The sequence below is a fragment of the Grampus griseus genome (assembly GCF_964374135.1).
Source record: "Grampus griseus genome assembly, chromosome: 1".
NCBI classification, from domain to species: Eukaryota; Metazoa; Chordata; class Mammalia; order Artiodactyla; family Delphinidae; genus Grampus; species Grampus griseus.
Window position 1 is genome coordinate 18190009 of NC_139017.1, and position 25250 is coordinate 18215258.

Consider the following 25250-nt stretch of genomic DNA (forward strand, 5'->3'; position numbering starts at 1 on the left):
ACATTTTATCTATTCATTTGTTGATGGACAGTTACGTTGCTTACATACCTTGACAATTTTGTAAATAATGCAGCTATGAACACTGGGGTGCATGTACCTTTTCCAGTTAGTGTTTTTGTTTTTTTCAGTTACATACCCAACAGTGGAATTGCTGGATCATATGGTTGTTTTGTTTTTAATTTTTTGAGAAACCTCCATATTGTTTTCCACAGTGGCTGCACCAATTTACATTCCCATCAACAGTGTAGGAGTGTCCAGACCTTCTTAGAGCTTCTGTCCCCAGATTGGAATTTTGCTTTATCTTTCCTGATAATGCAGAGCCATACTGCACCATCTGGTTTTGTAGGTTAGACAATTAGGAAAATTCTAAGAGCAGAATACTTACAAAATTTTTACAATGTTTTCCCCACTACTTTACAATTGTTTTAGCTTCATCTAATTCAACAGCAGTTTGTTCTTGTTTTTTAGAGACATGCCTTTACTAGATTCTTAAGAACATCAGCTTAGTTTTCATTAAAAAAAAAAATTGCTTTGGGAATTCCCTGGTGGCCCAGTGGTTAGGATTTTGTGCTTCCAATGCAGGGGGCACGGGTTCGGTCCCTGGTCAGGGAATTAAGATCCTGCATGTGGCAGGGCCCAAAATTAAAAAAAAAAAATTGGTTTCGGGGAGAGGGTGGTTAGTGAACAATTTTCACTTGTGTGCTCTTCTGTAACTCCCAAAGTTTTGTAATTAGAAAGAAACAATAATTTCTATTAAAAAAAAAAAACAACAACTCACCAGAGAGCAGTATCAACAAATGGCTGCCATTACATGGAGTTCTAGTTTGAGAAGACTTTTACTTACATAATCTCATTTGATTTTCATAATAACTGAGTTAAGTCAGACCATTTATTTTATTATGTTACAGATAAGTATAACAAAATTTACCATCCATTGGTTTTTATAATTAAATTGTATAATTACACAGCGAGTACAACTGGCATGAATAAGTTCAAGGATAAACACAACCGACTGTGAGCCCAACAGGTGGGAAGGGAAGTGTGCAGGTGTCCTAGAGAGTTGCCTTATGCTCTGATAGCTCAGTGTACCCTCAGTGCAGGTTTTAGGAGTAAACAGAGAGCACTGTTGCATTCAACAACATGTTATGTGGAGGTAGGCTGTACTTGCTAAAGCGGTGCTTCCCAGTAAGGTAGCCATTAGCCCCATGTAGTTGTTGAGCACTTGGCAAGCTGCTAGTCCAAATGGAGATGTGCTGTATGTGTAAAATACATAGCACATTTCGAAGACTTAGCATGAAGAGAAAGAATGTTAAATATCATACTTGTAATTTTTGTTAATTACCTGTTGAAGTGATAATATCTGGTTTATACTGGATTAAAGAAAATATACTTTCTAAAAAGGCAGGCCGCTGTGATTGAAATATGAGCCGTTCGCGCCTGCCCCATCTCCTTCGGCCCCTGGGTATCAGCCCCGATCCGGGATGGTTGCCGCGGGGACCCGGATGTGGCCCCGCCCCCTGCGTCTCCCCGCCCCTTCCCTGCCCCGCGCTTGCGCAGTCCTGCTGAGGCTCGCGCAGGTGCTCTGGCCTTCCTCTTCCCCAGAGCCGGGCGGGAAGCTAGGCCCCGGCGCCTCTCCGGAGCCTGGGGTTGGCTTGGCTCGCCATGCGGTGCGGGCTGCGCCCTCGCGGGCCGGGAGCAGCGGCCCTGGCCGTGGCCCGGAATTTGTGGGTGCCGCCCCGCCTTCCTCGTCGGCCTGGCTGGCGAGGGGCGACGAGGAGGCTTTTGGTGCGGTCAGTCACCGGGGCCAGTAACCAGCTGCAGAATTCGAGTAATGGCAGCTATCGGGACACGGTGTTGCTGCCGCAGACCAGCTTCCCCATGAAGCTGCTGGGCCGCCAGCAGCCCGACACGGAGCTGGAGGTCCAACAGGTACGGGCCGGCCTGTGCGCGGCGCGGGCCGGGAGGGGTCCTCGGGAGGGGGGACACGGGCCCTTCCCGGAGCCACGCCCGGGCCACTCACACCCCGGGTGGGGCGGGACCCGGCCGCAGGCTCCAGGCCCTTTTGGGCCGGGGGTATTGCGACCAGGTCAGTGGAAATCATGCGCTTCCCACAGGTTGTATTGGGTGAAAACAGAAGTGCACAAACCTCTAGGCAAGTACCATAGAGGTGGCCGGTTCCAGAGCGGAATGCTAAGGGGGAACCAGCGATGCTCAGCACGGATGGAATAGAAGTCCCAGTTTTAGTTTAGACAGAACCAGTCGAATTTGAACGCTTTTCCAGTGGCTTTTAAAAAGTAAATTAACATGTACACATATAAATAAAAATTCGATTATGAGAAGTTGAAGCTCACTCTTGTGGTATCAGTAGGTCCCTAGTTGGAATTACGGCTTGTTTGAAAGGTCAGGTAGCTGTGGTTACTTCCTCAGAGTCCGCTTCCTAAACTGTGCCTCTGTGTCCTGTATTAGACTGAATTTTCTAAGGGCAGAGATTCACTTGTTAGTTTGTGTAATTATAGAGTCTTTAAAATCCCTGATATTTTGGATGTATTGTCTAAGTAAATATGCTTAGATTAAATATTCTTATGACAGCTCTCAGAGTTCTAGACTCACAAACCTGTTTTGGCCATCTAATTTTTTAAAGCGTTTTATCCAGTACCTTCTGTATTTCTGGAACTGTGACAGTTGCAGATATTTTCTCGTATAATCTTCACACTAGCTCGGTGAGTTGGATATTATTAACATTTTTTTCAGATGAGGGAATAGGCCTACAAAGGCAAAATGACTTGGTCAAGGTTACACAGCAAGTGGGGGAAGGAGAGTGGGATTACAATCAGTGTTATTCCAAATTAAGAGAGTAGCAAGTGTTGAGGCCAAAGGATAGCAGAAATAAGATGTGAGTAGGTGTGTGTGTGTGTGTGTTTGTGTGTGTGTGTGTGTGAGAGAGAGAGAGAGAGAGAGAGAGAGAGAGAGAGATGGGGGATCTTCAGGTCCTTCACCATGGAGTGGAGGGTGGGGAGTGCTGAGAGACTGCCCAAGAACTTAGTGGTACTAAACCTTTGTAGGGTCCTGTATACGTTTATAAAGCACTTAGACTTTAAACTGAAGTCTACGGAGAAGCTATTCAAAAGTATTAAAAGATGAATACTCAGATGTGCATTTTAGTAACCTCACTATTTGTGTTTTAGAGTTGAATACATTAGAATGGGATAGGAAATAAGCAAGTGTTGGTTGTTATTTATGGTAAGATTCAGGAGTATGTATTTACATGATGTTCAGACATTATTGTTCTTTTTAAACAGAAATGTGGATTTTTGGAACTTTATTCATGGCAAAGAGAAAGAAAAGTGAAGACAGAGTTTTGTCTTCACGATGGACCTCCTTATGCAAATGGTGACCCTCATGTTGGACATGCTTTAAATAAGGTAATTATAATTTAGGTTACAAGACTTGAGGGAACACCTTTATTTAAATACACTTTGCAAAAGAGTATATTCTAGTTTTATGACAGTTATGTAAATTTGCATTGGCATACTTAAACTAAAATGTCTTAATAGAAAGTAGCAATAAACAGTTTCAGTACTGTGTGAAAAATAACATCACTTGTATTTGCTTTGAACTTATTTTATGTTAGTAAGTATCATTTTATTCAGTAAATCATTATTGAGCGCCTATTATGTGCCAGGTATTGTTTAGACTCTGGGAATAGCAGTGAACAAAATAAGGATAAGTCCTGGCTTTATGGAGCTTGTGCTCTAAACAGGAAGGCATAATAAGATAAATAAAATATTTAATATGTTAGATAATATAGCAACTGCTATAGACTGAATATTTGTCTGTGTGTCGTCCTGGCTCCCGCCCCCTGCGAATAATACGTTGAAACCTAATCCCTAATGTGGTAGTATTTGGAGGTGGGGCCTTTGAGAGGTGATGAGGTCATTCTTGGCTGCTGTGTGAGCAATAGACTGTAGAGGTAGAGGGAGTTTGGAAATAGGGAGACTAAGAAGGGGACTAGTGCATAATTCAGGAGAGAGATGATGGCCATTTTGACCAGGGTTGAAGCCATGAAAGTGGTGTGAGAAATAGTCAGGTTCTGGGTATAGTTTGGAGGTAGAGCTGACAGGATTTGCTGATGGATTAGATGTGTGGGGTGAGAAAATGAGAAGAGTCAAGGATGCCTCCAAGAAGCATCTCGAGCACTTAGAAAGTCAGAAGAGCTCTTACCTGAGATGGAGAAGACTGGGAAGATCAGTTTGGGGGAAGAAGTCAGGAGTTCAGACCTGGGCATGTTTCCCTTGAGACAAGATGAGACGTGCAGGTGGAGATATTAAATAGGCAGTTGGAGGCGAGAGGTCCATACTGGATATGTAAAGTGATAGGTCATCACCCTATACAGTTCAGGGTTGCATTTTGTTTTGTTTTTGAGGGGTGGCTGCTAGGTGCATTTTAAATAGTAAATGAATTGAGTGAGAAATTTAGGTTCTCCTCTAAGAGAACTCACTTGACTTCCCTGAATGTCACGTAGGCTTTCTCTGCTTTCTACCATGAAGAGTAAGAATGGTTATAGCTTGCTTCATGGTTATGCTGAGGTAATAGTAGTTAAGTGGTCTGCTTTCCAGGAAACAGTTGTTTTTATTACAGGCTATTTATCAGCTGACCTTTCTTTACTGATTCTTATTTTTCACCTACCTTAGGTTAAATCATTTTATATTAGTACTCTCCTTGACTTTTTAAATTCATTTGGCATTCCCTCCCACCCCCTACAGAACCCCAAGAGACTTTTTTGCCAAGTAGAGCAGTAATTACACATGCATGCCTTTTGCAAAGCAGTGATTTTGTTGCTTGACATCAGTGTTCCTTTTGAGTCTAGAAGAGTATCTAAATCTTAATTTCTAGCATCCAGTCAGAATTTTTTTTCCCTTTTATTCAACTTACTCAGGTACTTGGATGAGCCTTGTAAGACTCCTTGAAATACTCCTTTTTTTTTTTTTTTTTTTTTTTTTTGCGGTACACGGGCCTCCCACTGTTGTGGCCTCTCCCGTTGTGGAGCACAGGCTCCAGACGCACAGGCTCAGCGGCCATGGCTCACAGGCCCAGCCAATCCGCGGCACGTGGGATCTTCCCGGACCGGGGCATGAACCCGTGTCCCCTGCATCGGCAGGCGGATTCTCAACCACTGCGCCACCAGGGAAGCCCAAAATGCCCCCATTTGTAGACAAAATGGCGTGTAATTTTTTCCTTCTGTTCTTGCATTATGGGTATCATCCAATATTTACAATGGATATGTTTGAGCACTTTTATAAATTAAACCTTGTTTTTCTATTTAAAATAAGAGGCATGGGAATTCCCTGGTGGTCCAGTGGTTAGGATTCGGGGCTCTCACTGCCGGGGTCCTGAGTTCAGTCCCTGGTAGGGGATCTAAGATCCTGCAAGCCGCATCACAAGGCCAGAAATAAATAAATAGAATAGCATAGAATAAAATAAAGAAAATTAAAGAAAAATTAAATTAAAAAATAAAATAAGATAAAATAAAATAGGCAGGTATGTGATTGATCCATTTAAGGTATTATGATACCCCAGTCTTGGGTGGTATTTTTAAAACTAGGGTAAGTGTGGTATATCTTCCCATAATATCAATTTTATTTGTAGTTTGGGAGAAAAAAGATATTTAACCAGTTATTCAAAACCATTTTATGTTAAGATACATATTAATCTGCTTGGGCTGCTATAACAAAATACCTTAGACTGAGTGGCTTAACAAACATACATTTATTTCTTACAGTTCTGGAGGCTGGGAAGTCCAAGATTAAGGTGCCAGCTGATCTTGGCTCTCTTCCTTGCTTACAGAAAGCTACCTTCTCACTGTGTCCTCACATGGGGGTAGGGGGTGGTGGAGGGAAGAAGGGGAGAGGGGAAGAACGCTTTTCTTATAAGGGCACTGTTTCCATCATTAGAGCCCCACTCTTATGACATCATCTAACCCTAACTACCCCCAAAATTTCATTTCCCAACACATTGAGGGTTATGGCTCTAACATATGAAAGGAGGGGTTTTGGGGACACACAGACATTCAGACTGTAACACATGATATGAAATGGAATACAAAATTCCTTTGAATTTGAGAGGAATGGAAGGGATTTTCAAGTTTAAGCTTGTTCTAAGCCCCATTTCTTCTTTCATCCTTCTCCCACAGGCTGCTAGCCCAGCTGAGCGGCTGTTGATATCCAATTGTATGTTACAGCCCTGCCTGTGTTGAAATAGAGAGCTTCAACCAGAATGTAAATCAACTTGGTTACTAAGCACACAGTTTAGTGACTATTTTTGTAGCAAGACTTTCTTGATGACGGAAGCAGTGAGTTGACTTACATTATGATGTAAAGCTCTTTCTCTTGAAATAGACTGGCACCTTTGCATAGTACTAGACGAATGTATAATTTCATTGTTCTCAAAAATTTTTTTCCAGAATAACCTGTGGTAACATGCACCAATCTTAAATTATTCAGTTTGATGAGTTATGACAGCTGTATACATCTGTTAATCTCCCAGTGCAAGATATAGAAGACATGTATATATGTGTATATATATACATACATTTATTGAAGTATAATTGATTTACAATATTAATTAGTTTTAGGTGTACAACATAGTGATTCAATATTTTTATACAGTACAAAATGATCACCATAGTAGGTCTGGTTGCTGTCATGATACAATTTATTACAATATTACTATATTCCCTATACTGTACATAACATCCCTGTGACTTATTTATTTTATAAGTGTAAATTGGACTTCTGAATCCCTTTCACCTTTCCTTTCACCTTTTTGAACATCACCCTACCCCCTTTCCCTCTGGCAACCACCAGTTTGTTCTCTGTATGAGTCTGTTTTTTTTTTTTATATTTGTTTGTTTTGTTTTGTTTGATTCCACATATAAGTGAAATCATACGATATTTGTCTTTCTCTGTCTAACTTATTTCACTTATTTCTAGGTCCATTCATGTTGTCCCAAGTGGCAAGATTTTATTGTTTTTTTATGGCTGAGTAATATTCCATTTTATATATATGCCACATACCCTTTATCTATGCATCTATTGATAGACACTTAGGTTGCTTCCATATCTTAGGTTGCTATTGTAAATAATGCTGCTGTGAACATGGAAATGTGTGTATCTTTTCAAATTAGTGTCTTTGTCTCTTCAGATAAATACCTGGAAGTGGAATTGCTAAATAGTATGGTATTGATAGTTCTGATTTTAATTTTTGAGGAATTTTCATACTGTCTTCCATAATTGTTGTATCAATTTACATTCCTACCAATAGTAGACAAGGGTTCCCTTTTCTCTGTGTCCTTATTATTTGTTGTCTCTTTGGTAATAGACATTCTTACAGGTATGAGGTGATATCTGAGTGTGCTTTTGACTTGCATTTCCCTGATGATTAGTGATATTGAGTATCTTTTCATGTGCCTGTTGGCCATCTGTATATCTTCTTTGGAAAAACGTCTGTTCAGGTCCTCTGCCTATTCTTTAGTTGAGTTTTGTGTGTGTGTGTGTGTGTGTGTGTGTGTGTGTGTGTTTTCTTTTCTTTCTTTTTTTGCTGTTGAGTTGTGTGAGTTCTTTATAGATTTTGTATATTAACTCCTTATTGGACATCTCATTTGAAAATCTCCCATTCCCTAGATTGCCTTTTAGTTTTCTAGATTGTTCCCTTCACTGTGCAAAAAGCTTTTTAGTTTGATGTAGTCCTATTTATTTTTGCTTTTGTTGCCCTTGCCTGAGGAGAAAGATCCAAAAAAACATTGCTAAGACCCATGTCCGAGAGCTTACTGCCTTTGTTTTTGTCTAGGAGTCTTAAATTCAAGTCTTTAATCCATTTTGAGTTTATCTCTGTATATGGTATATGAAAGTGGTCTAGTGTCATTCTTTTCCATGTAGCTATGCAGTTTTCCCTACATCATTTATTGAAGAGACTGTCTTTTTCCCATTGTACATTTTTGCCTCCTTTGTCATAGATTCATTGGCCATATAAATGTGGGGTTTATTTCTGGGCTCTCTATTCTGTTACATTGATTAATGTGTCTGTTTTTTGTTCCAGTATCATACTGTTTTGATGACTGTCGCTTTGTAGTGTAGTTTGAAATCAGAGTGCATGATACCTCCAGCTTTGTTCTTCCTTATCAAGATTGTTTTGGCTGTTCAGGGTCTTTTGTGTTTCTATATAAATTTTAGAATTATTTGTTCTAGTTCTGTGAAAAATGTTGTTGGTATCTTGATAGGGATTGCATTGAATCTGTAGATTGTCTTGGGTAGTATGGTCATTTTAACAATATTCTTCCAATCAATGAGCAGAATATATCTTTCCATTTGTTTGCATTTGTTTGTGTCATCTTCAGTTTCTTTCATCAGTGCCATAGCTTTTGGAGCACAGATCTTTTACCTTAGATTTATTCCTAGGTATTTTATTCTTTTTAATGCAGTTGTAAATGAGATTGTTTTCTTAATTTCTATTTCTGATAGTTTGTTGTTTGTGTAAAGAAATGCAAAAGATTTCTGTATATTATTTTTGTATCCTGCAACTGTACTGAACTTGATGAATTCTAATAGTTTTTTGTGACATCTTTAGGATTTTCCATATATAGTATTATGTCATCTGCAAACAGTGACAGTTTTACTTCTTCCTTTCCGATTTAGATTCCTTTTATTTCTTTTTCTTGTCTGATTGCTGTGGCTAGGACTTCTACTACTATGTTGAAATAAAAGTGGTAAGAGTGGACACCCTTGTCTTGTTCCTGATCTCAGAAGAAAAGCTTTTAGCTTTTCACCACTGAGTATGATGTTAGCTGTGGGTTTGTCAAATATGGCCTTTATTATTTCAGGTTATGTTCTCTCTATACCCAGTTTGTTGAGAGTTTTATCATAAATGGATTTTGGCAAACACTTTTTCTGCACCTTGTGAAATGATCATATGATTTTTATTCTTTGTTCTGTTAATGTGATGTATCACATTGATTGATTTGCAGAAACTGAATCATCCTTTCATCCCTGGAATAAATCCTACTTGATCATGGTGTATGATCCTTTTAATGAATTATTGAATTCACTTTGCTAACATTTTGTTGAGGATTTTTGCTTCTGTGTTCATAAGTAATATTGGCCTGTAATTTTATTTTTTTAGTAGTGTCCTTGTGTGGTTTTGGTATCAGGGTAATGTTGGCCTCATAGAATGAGGAGTCCCTGCCCTCATCACTGTGTTGGTTTCTATTGCTTTAATTTTTTTTCCCATTGTAAAATTTCAGGTGGGTTGAATCATAACATATATTCTTTTGTGTCTGGCTTCTTTAACTCATGTAGTATTTTTTGATACTCGTAGGTGCTGTTATAGATGTCAATAATTGATTCCTTTTTAGTTGTCTTTAATTGGTTAGTAGCATTCCACTGAGAGAATGTACCAAAATTTATTCACTATTTTTTTCAGTCCTTTATTTTTATGTATACTTTAATGGAAAATTTGGAGAGGGCACGACCTTTGACATCTGTCTGTATTTTCAAAACCAGAAATCTGGTCACTAAACAAGTCAATATTGCTATTAAAGCAGAATTATAATATGTATTGTACAATGTATTAGAACAGTTAATTGTATTGAAAACTTCTGAAACATTTGAGATGTGTTACACATATTGCACATTCCTCAGTATTAAGTTTGTTTGCTTCCACAGAGGCCAAATTATGCTGCTTGATAGCTCACTTTCAAATTATTAGACATATTACATCAGATGGTAAAAAGGGCATTTATTTCTTTTCATGGACAAAACTGAAGTGCTTGTTTTTTTTTTTTATTGTTTTTTAAGTACATGCTATTCGAAAGCAATATCATTCAAATTTTGTCTTAATTAAAGTTTATATTTGAAGTAATTGTAGATTCAAGTGCATTTGTAAGAAAAAATAGAGAGGACTCCTTGTACATTTTACCCAGTTTCCCCCAATGGTAACATCCTGCAAAACTACCATATCACAACCAGGATGCTGACATCGATACAATCAAGATACCAAACATTTCCATCAAGAATCCCTCATGATGCCCTTTTATAGCTATATTCATTTCCCTCTTTTCCCACCACCTCCTTTAGCTGTTCTAACTACTAATCTGTTCTCTACTTCTATATTTTTGTCATTTCAAGAATGCTGTGTAAATGTAATCATACAGTTTTGGGGATTGACTTTTTTCACTCAGCATAATTTCCCTGAGACTCATCCAGGTTACTGAGCATATCAATAATAGTCTGTTTTATTGCTGAGTGGTATCCCTTGGTGTGATGTACCACAGGTTGTTTCACCATTCACCTGTTAACACCTGGCTTGTTGCCAGTTTTTTATATTATTAGGAATAAAGCTACTATAAACATTCACGTATAGGTTTTTTGTCTGAATGTAAGTTTTCATTTCTGTGGGATAAATGCCCAGGACTGCACTTGCTGGGTCATATGGTAGTTGCATGTTTAGTTTTTTAAGAAAATACCAAACTGGTTTAAGTGGTGGCTTTTAGCATTTTACATTCCTACCAGTAACGTACGAATGATCTTGTTTCTCTGCATGTCAGCAGCATTTGGTGTTGTCACTGTTTTTTATTCTAGCCATTCTGATGGCTGTGTATCCCATTTTGGTTTTAAATTTGCATTTCCTTAATGGCTAGTGATGTTAAACACTTCTCCATCTATTTATTTGCCATCTGTTGAGCCTCTTTGGTGAAATGTCTCTTTATGTCTTTTGGCCATTTTCTAATTAGATTGTTTAATTTTTTACTATTTTATTTTGAGAGCTTTTAATATATTCTAGGTACTAAATCTTTGCCAGGATACGTGGTTTGCAACTATTTCTCCCAGCCTGTAGCTTGTGTTTTCATCCTCTTAACAGGGTATGTTGCAAATTGAAAGTTTTAAATTTTGATGAAGTCTAATTTATCAGTTTTTCCTTTCATGAATCATGCCTTTAGTGTCATGTCTAAGAACTCTTTGCCTAACCTGAGGTCCTGAAGATTTTTTTTTTCCTAAAAGTTTTACACTTTACATTTAAATCCCATGATCTGTCTTGGGTTTATATAAGGTGTGAGGCTTAGATTGAGGTTTATTTTTTCCCATATGGTTGTTTACTTGCTCCAGCACCATTATTATCTTTTCCCTAATGAATTGTTTTTGTACCAATGTCAAAAATCAGTTGGGCAAACTTGTGTGGGCCTATTTCTGGATATTCTGTTTGGTTTTTTTGTTCTGTATGTCTCTCTTTCCACAAATACCACAGTTTTGTCTACTATGGCTGTAGAGTAAATTTTGAAATTTGGTAGTCTGATTTTTCCCATTTTTTTTTTCAAAATTGCTTTAGCTATTTTGGTTTCTTTGCCTTTACATTAAAATTTAGAATAATTTTTTTGACTTTGAATTTTGGGAGTATTAGCAGGTACCAGGTCAATTGTGTGGGTAGGTAGTAAACAGCAAGCAGTATGCAAATTTTTTGTGAGAACTAATTTTTAAAAATTACCCCCCGTTTTATTTATATATATATTTATTATATATATTTATTATATATATATTATATATAATATAATATTATATATATATATACATATAATGAAATGATTACCACAGTAAGTTTAGTTAATATCCATTGTGTCACATAGTTCTAAATTTTTATTTTCTTATGGTGAAAACTTTTAAGATCTACCCTCTTAGCAACTTTAAAATATATAATACAGTGTTGTTACTATAGTCAGCATGCTGTACCTTACATCCCCAGAGCTGGTAAGTATTATAATTTGGAGTTTGTACCTTCTGACCAGTCACCCATATCTCCAACCCCCCCAGCCCCCACCTATGGCAACCACCAATCTGTTCTCTGTTTGATTTTTTAAAAAATCCATGATATATAAGAGGAAAAACAGATAAATTTGATTTCATCAAACTTAGAATCTTTCTAGGAGTTTGATTTTTTTTTATATTCCACATATAAGTTAGATCATAGGGTATCTGCTTTTCTTTGTCTGACTTACTTTATTTAGCATAACACTCTCAAGTTCCATCTATGTTGTTGCAAATAGCAGGATTTTCTTCTTTTTTATGGCTGAATAATATTCCATTGTATATATAGACCACATTTTCCATATTCATTCATCCATCAATGGGTACTTAGGTTGTTTCCCTGCCTTGACTGTTGTAAATAATGGGGCAGTGAACATGGGGGTGCACATATATTTCCAAGTGTTTTCATTTCCTTCAGATAAATACCCAGAAATGGAATTGATGGATCATATCATAGTTCTATTTTAATTTTTTGAGGAAACTCCATGCTATTTTCCATAGTGGCAGCACCAAATTACATTCCCATCTGTAGTCATTTTCTTAGCCCAACGCAGCCTTTCTCATATATACCTCCTTTGTGCTGTTATCAGCAAATATATTATATTTCTGTATGTTTTACACTGGACAACACATTACATACATATTTTTGAACATTTGCCTTTTACACCAGTTAGGAGAAGAGAGTATTCAGTTGGCCAAAAACTTCGTTCAGGGTTTTTCTGTAACATCTTATGGAATGTTTTTTTCCTGTGGATTTGAATTACCATCTGTGGGCACTTGCTTTTAGCCTGAAAAACATCCTCTCATGTCCTTTCCTATGAGATGGGTCTGCAGCAACAAATTCATTCCCTCTCTCTCTTTCTCTTTTTTTCTTTCTTTTTTTTTTTTTTTAAATAAAAGAGTGGCTTTATCTTGCTTCCATTTTTTCAATTTAGCTCTGCTGGATGTAGGATTCTTGGTTGAGAATGTTTTCTTTGAGCACTTTCAATACGTGATCCCACTGCTCTCTGCCCTACGTTGTTTCTGCTGACAACTCAGCTGTTAGTGTTATTGGGGTTCTCTTGTAGATAGTCTTTTTTTCTCTTGCTGCTTTCAAGGTTTTCTAATTTCTCACTTCCAGCATTTTTAATGTATCTTTGCTTGGATTCGTCTGTGTTTATTCTTCTTGGACTTCATTTGGCTTTCTGGTTGAGTAGGTTAGTGTTTTTCAGTAAATTTCAGAAATTGTCAACTATTATTTTTTTGTATATATTTAAAAAATTTTTTTAACATCTTTAATGGAGTATAATTGCTTTATGATGGTGTGGTAGTTTCTGCTTTATAACAAAGTGAAACAGCTATATATATATATATATATATATATATATATATATATATATATATATCCCCATATCTCCTTCCCTCTTGCATCTCCCTCCTACCCACCCTATCACACCCCTCTAGGTGGTCACAAAGCACCGAGCTGATCTCCCTGTGCTATGCGGCTGCTTCCCACTAGCTATCTGTTTTACATTTGGTAGTATATATAAGTCCATGCCACTCTCTCACTTTGTCCCAGCTTACCCTTCCCCCTCCCCATGTCCTCAGGTCCATTCTCTACATCTACATCTGCATTTTTATTCCTGTCCTGCCCCTAGGTTCTTAGAACCATTTTTTTTTTCTTTAGATTCCATATATATGTGTTAGCATTTGGTATTTATTTTTCTCTTTCTGACTTACTTGACTCTGTATGACAGACTCTAGGTCCATCCACCTCACTACAGATAACTCAATTTCGTTTCTTTTTATGGCTGAGTAATATTCCATTGTATATATGCGCCACGTCTTCTTTATCCATTCATCTGTCGATGGACACTTAGGTTGCGGCCATATCCTGGCTATTGTAAATAGAGCTGCAATGAACATTGTGGTACATGACTCTTTTTGAATTATGGTTTGCTCAGGGTATATGCCCAGTAGTGGGATTGCTGGGTCATATGACAGTTCTATTTTTAGTTTTCTAAGGAACCTCCATACTGTTCTCCATAGTGGCTGTATCAATTTACATCCCCACCAACAGTGCAAGAGGGTTCCCTTTTCTCCACACCCTCTCCAGCATTTATTGTTTGTGGATTTTTTGATGATGGCTATTCTGACTGCTGTGAGGTGATACCTCATGGTAGTTTTGATTTGCATTTCTCTAATAGTGATGTTGAGCATCATTTCATGTGTGTGTTGGCAATCTGTATATCTTCTTTGGAGAAATGTCTGGTTAGGTCTTCTGCCCATTTCTGGATTGGGTTATTTGTTTTTTTGATGCTGATATTGAGCTGCATGAGCTGCTTGCATATTTTAGAGATTAATCCTCTGTCAGTTGCTTCTTTTGCAAATATTTTCTCCCATTCTGAGGGTTGTCTTTTCATCTTTTCTATGGATTCTTTTGCTGTGCAAAAGCTTTTAAGTTTCATTAGGTCCCATTTGTTTATTTTTGTTCTTATTTCCATTTCTCTAGGAGGTGGGTCAAAAAAGATCTTGCTGTGATTTATGTCACAGAGTGTTATGCCTATGTTTTCCTCTAAGAGTTTTATAGTGTCTGGCCTTACATTTAGGTCTCTAATACATTTTGAGTTTTTTTTCTGTATGGTGTCAGAGAGTGTTCTAATTTCATTCTTTTACTTGTAGCTGTCTACTTCTCCCAGCACCACTTATTGAAGAGGCTGTCTTTTCTCTATTGTATACTCTTGCCTCCTTTATCAAAGGTAGGGTGACCATATGTGCATGGGTTTATCTCTGGGCTTTCTCTCCTGTTCCATTGATCTATATTTCTTTTTTTTTTTTTTTTTTTTTGGGAAAAACAGAGTGGCTGAAGGGATTTTTTTTTTTTTTTTTTTTTTTTTTTTTTTACATGGGCCTCTCACTGTTGTGGCCCCTTCCGGATGCGCAGCCTCAGCGGCCATGGCTCATGGGCCCAGCCGCTCCGTGGCATGTGGGATCTTCCCAGACCGGGGCACGAACCCATGTCCCCTGCATCGGCAGGTGGACTCTCAACCACTGCGCCACCAGGGAAGCCCTTATATTTCTATTTTTGTGCCAGTACCATACTGTCTTGATTACTGTAGCTTTGCAGTACAGTCTGAATTCAGGGAGCCTGATTCCTCCAGCTCTGTTTTCCTTTCTTAACATTGCTATGGCTGTTTGGAGTCTTGTGTTTCCATACAAATTGTGAAATTTTTTGTTCTAGTTCTGTGAAAAATGCCATTGGTAGTTTGATAGGGATTGCATTGAATGTGTAGATTGCTTTGAGTAGTTCAGTCATTTTCACAGTCTTCATTCTTCCAATTCAAGAACATGGTATATCTCTCCCATCTGTTTATATCATCTTTAATTTCTTTCATCAGTGTCTTATAGTTTTCTGCATACAGGGCTTTTGTCTCCTTAGGTAGGTTTATTCCTAGGTATTTGATTCTTTTTGTTGCAGTGGTAAATGGGAGTGGTTCCTTAATTTCTCTTTCAGTTTTTTTATCATTAGTGTATAGGAATGCAAGAGATTTCTGTGCATTAATTTTGTATCCTACTACTTTACCAAATTCATTGATTAGCTCTAGTAGTTTTCTTGTAGCATCTTCAGGATTCTCTGTGTATAGTATCATGTCATCTGGAAACAGTGACAGCTTTACTTCTTTTCCAATTTGAATTCCATTTATTTCTTTTTTTTCTCTAACTGCTTCTGCTAAAACTTCCAAAACTATGTTGAGTACTAGTGGTGAGAGTGGGCAACCTTTTCTTGTTCCTGATCTTAGAGGAAATGGTTTCGTTTTTTCACCACTGAGGATGATGTTGGCTGTGGGTTTGTCATATATGGTCTTTATTATGTTGAGGTAAGTTCCCTCTATGCCTACTTTCCGGAGGTTTTTTATAATAAATGGTTGTTGAAGTTTGTCGAAAGCTTTTTCTGCATCTATTGAGATGATCATATGGTTTTTCCCCTTCAATTTGTTAATATGGCTTATCACATTGATTGATTTGTGTATACTGAAGAATCCTTGCATTCCTGGGAGAAACCCCACTTGATCATGGTGTATGATCCTTTTAATGTGTTTTTGGATTCTGTTTCCTAGTATTTTGTTGAGGAATTTTGCATCTACGTTCATCAGTGATATTGGCCTGTAGTTTTCTTTTTTTGTGACATCTTTGGTTTTGGTATCAGGGTGATGGTGGCCTTGTAGAATGAGTTTGGGAGTGTTCCTCCCTCTGCTATAATTTGGAAGAGTTTGAGAAGGATAGGTATTAGCTCTTCTCTAAATGTTTGATAGAATTTACCTGTGAAGCCACCTGGTCCTGGGATTTTGTTTGTTGGAAGATTTTTCATCACAGTTTTAATTTCAGTGCTTGTGATTGATCTGTTTATATTTTCTATTTTTCCTGGTTTAGTCTTGGAAGGTTGTCCTTTTGTAGGAATTTGTCCATTTCTTCCAGGTTGTCCATTTTATTGGCATATAGTTGCTAGTAGTAATCTCTCATGATCCTTTGGATTTCTGCAGTGTCAGTTGTTACTGCTCTTTCTTCATTTATAATTCTGTTGATTTGAGCCTTCTCTCTTTTTTTCTTGGTGAGTCTGGCTAATAGTTTATCATAGAATTATGTTTATATTCTCAAAGAATCAGCTTTTAGTTTTATTTATATTTGCTATTGTTTCCTTCATTTCTTTTATAATTTATTTCTGATCTGAACTTTATGGTTTCTTTCCTTCTGCTAACTTTGGGGTTTTTTTTGTTCTTCTTTCTCTGCTTGCTTTAGGTGTAAGTTTAGGTGGTTTATTTGAGATTTTTCTTGTTTCTTGAGGTAGGATTGTATTGCTATAAACTTCCCTCTTAGAACTGCTTTTGCTGCATCCCATAGGTTTTGGGTCATCATGTTTTCACTGTCATTTGTTTCTGGGTATTTTTTGATTTTCTCTTTGATTTCTTCAGTGTTCTCCTGGTTATTTAGTAGTGTATTGTTTAACCTCCGTGTGTTTGTTGTTTTTTAGAGACTTTTTCCTGTAATTGATATCTAGTCTCATAGCGTTGTGGCTGGAAAAGATACTTGATATGATTTCAGTTTTCTTAAATTTACCAAGACTTGATTTGTGACCGAAAATATGATCTATCCTGGAGAATGTTCCATGAGCACTTGAGAAGAAAGTGTATTCTGTTGTTTTTGGATGCAATGTCTTTTAAATACCAATTAAGTCCATCTTGTTTAGTGTATCATTTAAAGCTTGTGTTTATTTATTTTCATTTCGGTTAGTCTGTCCATTGGTGAAAGTGGGGTGTTAAAGTTCCCTACTATTGTTGTGTTACTGTCAATTTCCCCTTTTGTGGCTGTTAGCATTTGCCTTATGTACTGAGGTGCTCCTGTGTTAAGTGAATAAATATTTACAATTGTTATATCTTCTTGTTGGATTGATCCCTTGATCATTACGTATTGTCCTTCTTTGTCTCTTGTAATAGTCTTTATTTTAAAGTTTGTTTTGTCTGAATTGAGAATTGCTACTCCAGCTTTCTTTTGATTTCCATTTGCATAGAATATCTTTTTCCATCCCCTCACTTTCAGTCTGTATGTGTCCCTAGGTTTGAAGTGGCTCTCTTGTAGACAGCAATTATATACCTCTTGTTTTTGTATCCATTCAGCCAGAGTATGTCTTTGGTTGGAGCATTTAATCCACTTACCTTTAAGGTAGTTAACGATATGTATTTTCCTATTACCATTTTCTTAATTGTTTTGGGTTTGTTATTGTAGGTCTTTTCCTTCTCTTGTGTTTCCTGCCTAGAGAAGTTCCTTTAGCATTTGTTGTAAAGCTAGGTGGTGCTGAATTCTCTTAGCTTTTGCTTGTCTGTAAAGCTTTTAATTTCTCCATAGAATCTGAATGAGATCCTTGCTGGGTAGAGTAATCTTGCTTGTAGGTTTTCCCCTTTCATCACTTTAAATATGTCCCGCCACTCCCTTCTGGCTTGTAGAGTTTCTGCTGAAATATCAGCTGTTAACCTTATTGGGATTCCCTTGTATATTATTTGTTGCTTTTCCCTTGCTGCTTTTAATATTTTTTCTTTGTATTTAATTTTTGATAGTTTGAGTAATATGTGTCCTGGCATGTTTCTCCTTGGATTTATCCTGTATGGGACTGTCTGCACTTCCTGGACTTGATTGACTATTTCCTTTCCCGTGTTAGGGAAGTTTTCAACTATAATCTCTTCAAATATTTTCTCAGTCCCTTTCTTTTTCTCTTCTTCTTCTGGGACCCCTATAATTTGAATGCTGTTGCGTTTAATGTTGTCCCAGAGGTCTCTGAGACTGTCCTCAACTCTTTTCATTCTTTTTTCTTTATTCTGCTCTGTGGTCGTTATTTCCACTATTTTATCTTCCAGGTCACTTATCCTTTCTTCTGCCTGAGTTATTCTGCTATTGATTCGTTCTAGAGAATTTATAATTTCATTTATTGTTTTTCATCAATGTTTGTTTGCTCTTTAGTTCGTCTAGGTCCTTGTTAAACGTTTCTTGTATTTTCTCCATTCTATTTCCGGGATTTTGGATCATCTTTACTGTCATTACTCTGAACTCTTTTTCAGGTAGGCTGCCTATTTCCCCTTCATTTGTTTGGTCTGGTGGGTTTTTATCTTGCTCCTTCATCCGCTGTGTATTTGTCTTCTCATTTTACTTAACTTACTGTGTTTGGGGTCTCCTTTTTGCAGGCTGCAGGTTCATAATTCCTGTTATTTTTGGTGTCTGCCCCCAGTGGGTAAGGTTGGGTCAGTGGGTTGTGTAGGCTTCCTGGTGGAGGGGACCAGTGCCTGTGTTCTGGTGGATGAGGCTGGATCTTGTCTTTCTGGTCGGCAGGACCGCTTCCGGTGGTGTGTTTTCGGGTGTCTGTCACCTTATTATAATTTTAGTCAGCCTCTCTGCTAATGGGTGGGGTTGTGTTTTTGTCTTGCTAGTTGCTTGGCATAGGGTGTCCAGCACTGTAGCTTGCTGGTCGTTGAGTGGAGCTGGGTCTTAGCGTTGAGATGGAGGTCTCTGGGAGAGCTTTCACTGCTTGATATTACGTGGGGCTTGGAGATCTCTGGTGGACCAATGTCCTGAACTCAGCTCTCCCACCTCAGATGCTCAGGCCTGACACCTGGCCGGAGCACCAAGACCTTGTCAGCCACACAGCTCAGAAGAAAAGGGAGTAAAGAAAGAAAGAGAGAGGGAGAGACAGACAGACAGAGGGAGGGAGGGGGAAGAGGGGAAGGAGGGAGAGAGAAAGAAAGAAAAGAAAAAGTTATTAAAATAAAAAGTAAAAAAAAATACATTATTAAAAATAAAAATAGGGCTTCCCTGGTGGCGCAGTGGTTGAGAGTCCGCCTGCTGATGCAGGGGACGCGGGTTCGTACCCCGGTCTGGGAGGATCCCACATGCCGCAGAACGGCTGGGCGCGTGAGCCATGGCCACTGAGCCTGCGCGTCCGGAGCCTGTGCTCCGCAACGGGAGAGGCCACAGCAATGAGAGGCCCGCGTACCGCAAAATAAAATAAAATAAAATAAAATAAAAATATATAGGAAAGTAATAATAATAAAAAAACAGAAAGTAAGAAAGAAGAGAGCAACCAAACCAAAAAAAAAACAGTCCACGAATGATAAGAAGTGCTGAAAACTATACTAAAAAAAACCAAAAAAAGATGGACGGGTAGAACCCTGGGACAGATGGTAAAAGCAGAGCTATACAGCAAATCACACAAAGAAGCATACACATACACACTCAGAAAAAGGGGCAAAAAATATGTATGTATATATGTGTGTGTGTGTGTGTGTGTGTAAAAAGGAAGAGAGCAGCCAAATTAGTAAACAAATCTACCAATGTTAATAATCTCTAAATACTAAACTAAGATAAACATAAAACCAGAAACAAATTAAATGCAGAAAGCAAACCCCAGGTCTACAGTTGCTCCCAAAGTCCACTGCCTCAATTTTGGTATGATTCGTTGTCTATTCAGGTATTCCAGAGATGCAGGGTAGGTGTATCAAGTTGACTGTGGAGCTTTAATCTGCTGCTCCTGAGGCTGCTGGGAGAGATTTCCCTTTCTCTTCTTTGTTTGCACAGCTCCTGAGGTTCAGCTTTGGACCGGCCCCGCCTCTTCGTGTAGGTCTCCTGAGGGCGTCTGTTCTTCGCTCATACTGGACAGGGTTAAAGGAGCCGCTGATTCGGGGGCTCTGGCTCACTCAGGTCGGGGGGAGGGAGGGGTATGGAATTCCGGGCGAGCCTGCGCAGCAGAGGCCAACGTGACGTTGCACCAGCCTGAGGCGCGCTGTGCGTTCTCCCGGGGAAGTTGTCCCAGGATCACGGGACCCTGGCAGTGGCGGGCTGCACAGGCTCCCGGGAGGGGCGGTGTGGATAGTGACCTGTGCTTGCAGACAGTCTTCTTGGTGGCGGCGGCAGCAGCCTTAGCGTCTCATGCCCGCCTCTGGGGTCCCCGCTGATAGCTGCGGCTTGCGCCCGTCTCTGGAGCTCCTTTAAGCAGGGCTCTTAATCCCCTCTCCTAGCGCACCAGGAAGCAAAGAGGCAAGAAAAAGTCTCTTCGGCAGCTCCAGACTTTTCTCGGACTCCCTCCCGGCTAGCCGTGGTGCACTAACCCCCTGCAGGCTGTGTTCACGCCGCCAACCCCAGTCCTCTCCCTGCACTCCGACAGAAGCCCGAGCCTCAGCTCCCAGCCCCGCCAGCCCCGGCGGGTGAGCAGACAAGCCTCTCGGGCTGGTGAGTGCTGGTCGGCACCGATCCTCTGTGCGGGAATCTCTCCGCTTTGTCCTCCGCGCCCCTGATGCTGCGCTCTCCTCCGCGGCTCCGAAGCTTCCCCCCTCCCCGCCCCTGTCACCCCCCCCTCCCACCCCGGTCTCCGCCAGTGAAGGGGCTTCCTAGTGTGTGGAAACTTTCGTCCGTCTCAGCTCCCTCCCGGAGGTGCAGGTCCCGTCCCTATTCTTTTGTCTCTGTTTATTCTTTTTTCTTTTTCCCTACCCAGGTACGAGGGGAGTTTCTTGCCTTTTGGGAAGTCTGAGGTCTTCTGCCATCGTTCAGTAGCTGTTCTGTAGGAGTTGTTCCACGTGTAGATGTATTTGTGATGTATTTGTGGGGAAGAAGGTGATCTCCACGTCTTACTCCTCCGCCATCTTGAAGGTCCCCTTTTTTTTTGTATATTTTTAAGCTCCTTTCCTTTCTTCTGAAACTCCCATTCCTTCCATTATGTTCGTATACTGAATATGCATGTTCCACATTTCTGTGAGGCTCTGATCATTTTTTTCTGTTCTTTTTTCTGTTTTTTCTTTGTTTTATGTAATCTCTGTTGCTCTGTATTCACATTCACTAGTTATTTCTTTTGCCAGTTCATATATACTGTTGAGCCCCTCTAGGGAATTCTTTGTTTCAGCTATTATTTTCAACTCCGGAATTCCCCTTTTGGTCTTTTTGACAAAAATAGCAATTTCTGTCTCTTTATTGATATTTTCTATTGATATGATATCATTATCATTCCTCCCTTTATCTCTTTAATCCTAGTTTCCTTTTAAGTTCTTTACGCATTGTTTTTTTTTTTTGGCCATGCCAAGTGGCTTGTGAGATCTTAGTTCCCCAACCAGGGATCGAAGCTAGGCCCACAGCAGTGAAAGTGCCGAGTCCTAACCACTGAACTGCCAGGGAATTCCCCTTTATACATGTTTATAATGGTAGTCTTGAATTCTTTTTCTGTTAACCTGACATTTGGTTGCCCTCATAGGTAGTTGATGTTGCCTGCTTTTTTTTTCAGTTTATATGCCATACTTTTGTGTTTCTTTGTATGTCTTGTAATTTTTTTTGTTCTTGGAAATTAGGCATTCTAGTAATATAATAAGTCTGTATATTGGTCTTTCTGCCACCGCCTGCTTCCTGCCCTGGCTTTTCATTGTAATTTGCTTGTTTATATGTTTGGTGACTGGCAGGGTTATTTTCATGAGGTCTGGTCCCACCCTGTCCCGTGTTTCTCTAGTGTTAAGCCTCTGATGTTGTTTCCCAGGGAGGAGCAGCTTTGGGTATGCTCAGTCACCCTCAGAGGATAGTGGTTTGGGCAGAGCTCCCATCCTCTTTCCCTGCCAACACCCATCTGTTTTGTTCTGAAATTTTCCAGCTCTTGGCTCTGTTGTTTTCAACAGTGCCCTTGGGCATAAACTGTTTTGTAGACTAATTCAATCAAATTTGGGGTCCTTTGAAGTATTGGTTCCTGAGGTCAGTCTTTGATTCTTGTTCTGATCTCAGGAGGACTCCTCCCAGCCATCTTCTCTCCTGCAAATGAGCTGGCCTAGAGTTTAGCTCTGTCATCTTGAATCTATGAACCTTTTCCCAATTACCTTTCACCACAGCCTCTACTCTTGTTCAGAGCCCTCTTAGGCCTGAACCTCTCCTTGCTCTGTTGCTGGGAGGAGAGTAAGAGCTATTTGTTTTACTGCCCGCTTCTCCTTCCCCCGGGCAGAACCTGCCAGGCAGGGCTCTGGAACTGGGAGTGGGGGAAACTACACTTCTGTGTGAGAGACACCCCGACTTTTGGAGCTGAGCACCCATGGGGAGGGTCACTAGCCTGACATCTTCTTGAACTGCCTTTCCGGGTGTGGAACCACCATTTCATGAGCCCAAACAAGGGTGATTAGAGCTCCAGTATTCCCAGCAGACTCTCACACACGGTAAAGTTTCTGTTCCATGAGTGGGGTCTTAGAAGTAGAGAATCTCGACCTTGTAGCCTCAGCAACAGGTAGGTGGACAGGATCATAAATGCCGACCCCCTGCTCTCCCCAGGATCCCTGTGTCCTTGGCTGCACGGTCTGGAGTGGAGTCGGCCTCACAGAGCTGGCAGACTGGAGGGAGGGAGTGGTCTTGGTTCTCATTTTTCTTGCCAAACTTTCATGGCATTTTTCTTGTTTAGATATTTCTTCCTTTGCTGTATGCCCTTAGGACCATTTCCAGAAGCTTTATTTATTTTTAAATATAAATTTATTTATTTACTTACTTATGGCTGGGTGTTGGGTCTTGGTTGCAGCGAGTGGGGGCTACTCTTTGTTGGGGTGCACGGGCTTCTCGTTGCTGTGGCTTTTCTTGTTGCAGAGCACGGGCTGCAGGTGCGTGGGCTTCAGTAGTTGTGGCTCACGGGCTGTACAGTGCAGGCTCAGTAGTTGTGGCGCACGGACTTAGTTGCTCCGTGACATGTGGGATCTTCCCGGACCAGGGCTTGAACCTGTGTCCCCTGCATTGGCAGGGGGATTCTTAACCACTGCGCCACCAGGGAAGTCCCTCCAGAAGCTTTAAATGATTAGGGTTTTAAATTATTTTCACCAGTTTTCCTGGCAATCCCATCCATGTAGCTTTTTTACACTGTCATGCCTGAAGTCAAATTCTGTTGCATTGAATTTTCTTTTATTTTTCTGTTCTTAATTTCATCAATTTCTGGTTTTTTTTATTGTTTCCTTGCTTCTGCCTGCATTGGGCTCATTTGTTTTTCTTTTTCTAGTTTTTGAGATAAGACTTTATATTATTGATCAGACTTTTATTCTTTTCTAGTGTATGTATTTTATTGCTATAAATTTCTGTGTCATCACTCCTGTAGCTTGTGTCCCACAAATTTTGTCATGTTGAATTTCCATTTTTATTCATCTCATCGTTTTTTTTTTTTTTTTTTTTTTTTTTGCGATACGCAGGCCTCTCACTGTTGTGGCCTCTCCTGTTGCGGAGCACAGGCTCCGGACGCGCAGGCTCAGCAGCCATGGCTCACGGGCCTAGCCGCTCCGCGTCATGTGGGATCTTCCCGGACTGGGGCATGAACCCATGTCCTCTGCATCGGCAGGCAGACCCTCAACCACTGCACCACCAGGGAAGCCCCATCTTATCGTATTTTTAAAATTTCCTTTGAGAGTTCTTTGATCCATGGATTATTTAGAAGCATGTTGTCCCTTTATATCTTTTTTCCTTCCCTTGCTTTTAGCTTGGTTTACATATTTCCTCTGCATGTATTTTGGTCCATATAAGACAGTGTTTGACAGTTATCTTTTCAACTGTGAAACATAATTTAGATGACTTGAGGAAATGGAACGTTTATTATATTTACCCATATTTTTGTTTACCATACATTTTCTTCCTTCTTGATGTTTCAGCATCTTTGCTTTATTGTTTTTTTTTCTGTTTAGACAGTTTTTTTTAGCCATTCCTTAGGGTAGGTCTGCTGGTCACATATCCTTTTAGTTTTCCTTCATCTGATAGTGTCTTGATTTCTTTCCATTCTTGAAGTATACTTTCAGTGTATATAGCATTCTGGATTGTTAGTTTTTTCTTAGCACTTGAAAAATATTGTTCCACTTCTTTCTGGCGTCCATGTTTTTTAATGAAAACTTTGCTGTCTTTTAAATTATTTTTCCCCTAATAAACAACATGTCATTTTTCTCCAGCTGCTTTCAAGACATTTTTATTTTCAAAAATTTAATGATTATGTGTCTTGACATGGATTTCTTTGGATTTTTCCTCTGGATTTTGTTAAGCTTCTTGAATTTGTAGGTTTATGTCTCATGGCAGTTTGGGGAGATTTCAGCCATTATTTTTTTGTGTACCTTTTTCAGCTCTGAAAAAGTCTCCTTTCAGGGCAGCAGTGGCACCAAAGTTAAATCTTTGTTATAGTCCCACAGCTGCATGATATTTTTTTTCTGTCCTTTTTCTCTCTTCTTTTTAGATTGGGTCGTTTATTGTTCTGACTTCAAGGTTAGTGGTTCTTCCCTTTTTCCCCTCCATTCCGTAGTTGAGCCCAACTACAGAACTTTTTTTTTCTTTCTTTCTGCGATACGCGGGCCTCTCACTGTTGTTGCCTCTCCTGTTGCGGAGCACAGGCTCCGGACGCGCAGGCTCAGCGGCCATTGCTCACGGCCCCAGCCGCTTCGCGGCATGTGGGATCCCCCCGGACCGGGGCATGAACCCTTGTCCCCTGCATCGGCAGGCGGACTCTCAACCACCTGCACCACCAGGAAAGCCCTACAGAACTTTTTATTTCACTTATTTTCTCTTTTAAAATTTGCATTTGATAGCTCAGTAAAATTGAGCTATCAAATATAAGAAAAAACGTTTTCCATTTACTTTTTCTTGGATATCTACTGACTCTTTGCTGAGGCTTTCTCTTTTTTCATGTTTTTCAAGTATGTTCACAGTTGGTCATTTAAGCATTTTTATCATGGTTACTTTAAAGTCATTTTCAGGTTATTCTCGTCTCAGTCTTGGTTATCTAGTGACTGTCTTTTTTTATTCAGTTTCAGATCTTCCTGGTTTTGGGTATGAGTGAATTTTTGTTGAAACCTTGGCATTTTCTGTATTGTGAGATTTGGCATCTTATTTAGAACTTTCTGTTTTAGCTAG

The 25250-nt window shown here is 39.6% G+C and overlaps 1 protein-coding gene across 1 annotated transcript in view; it reads left to right on the plus strand.

Moving 5' to 3' along the window:
• The first annotated feature begins 1593 nt into the window (after window positions 1–1593).
• IARS2 (isoleucyl-tRNA synthetase 2, mitochondrial) overlaps window positions 1594–25250 on the plus strand; it is a 69044-nt gene continuing 45387 nt past the window's right edge. Inside the window, exons 1-2 of the mRNA XM_082670435.1 lie at window positions 1594–1929; window positions 3300–3422. Of these exons, the coding sequence (XP_082526561.1) occupies window positions 1663–1929; window positions 3300–3422 (390 nt within the window). The 5' untranslated portion in view covers window positions 1594–1662. The remainder of the gene's footprint in view (window positions 1930–3299; window positions 3423–25250) is intronic.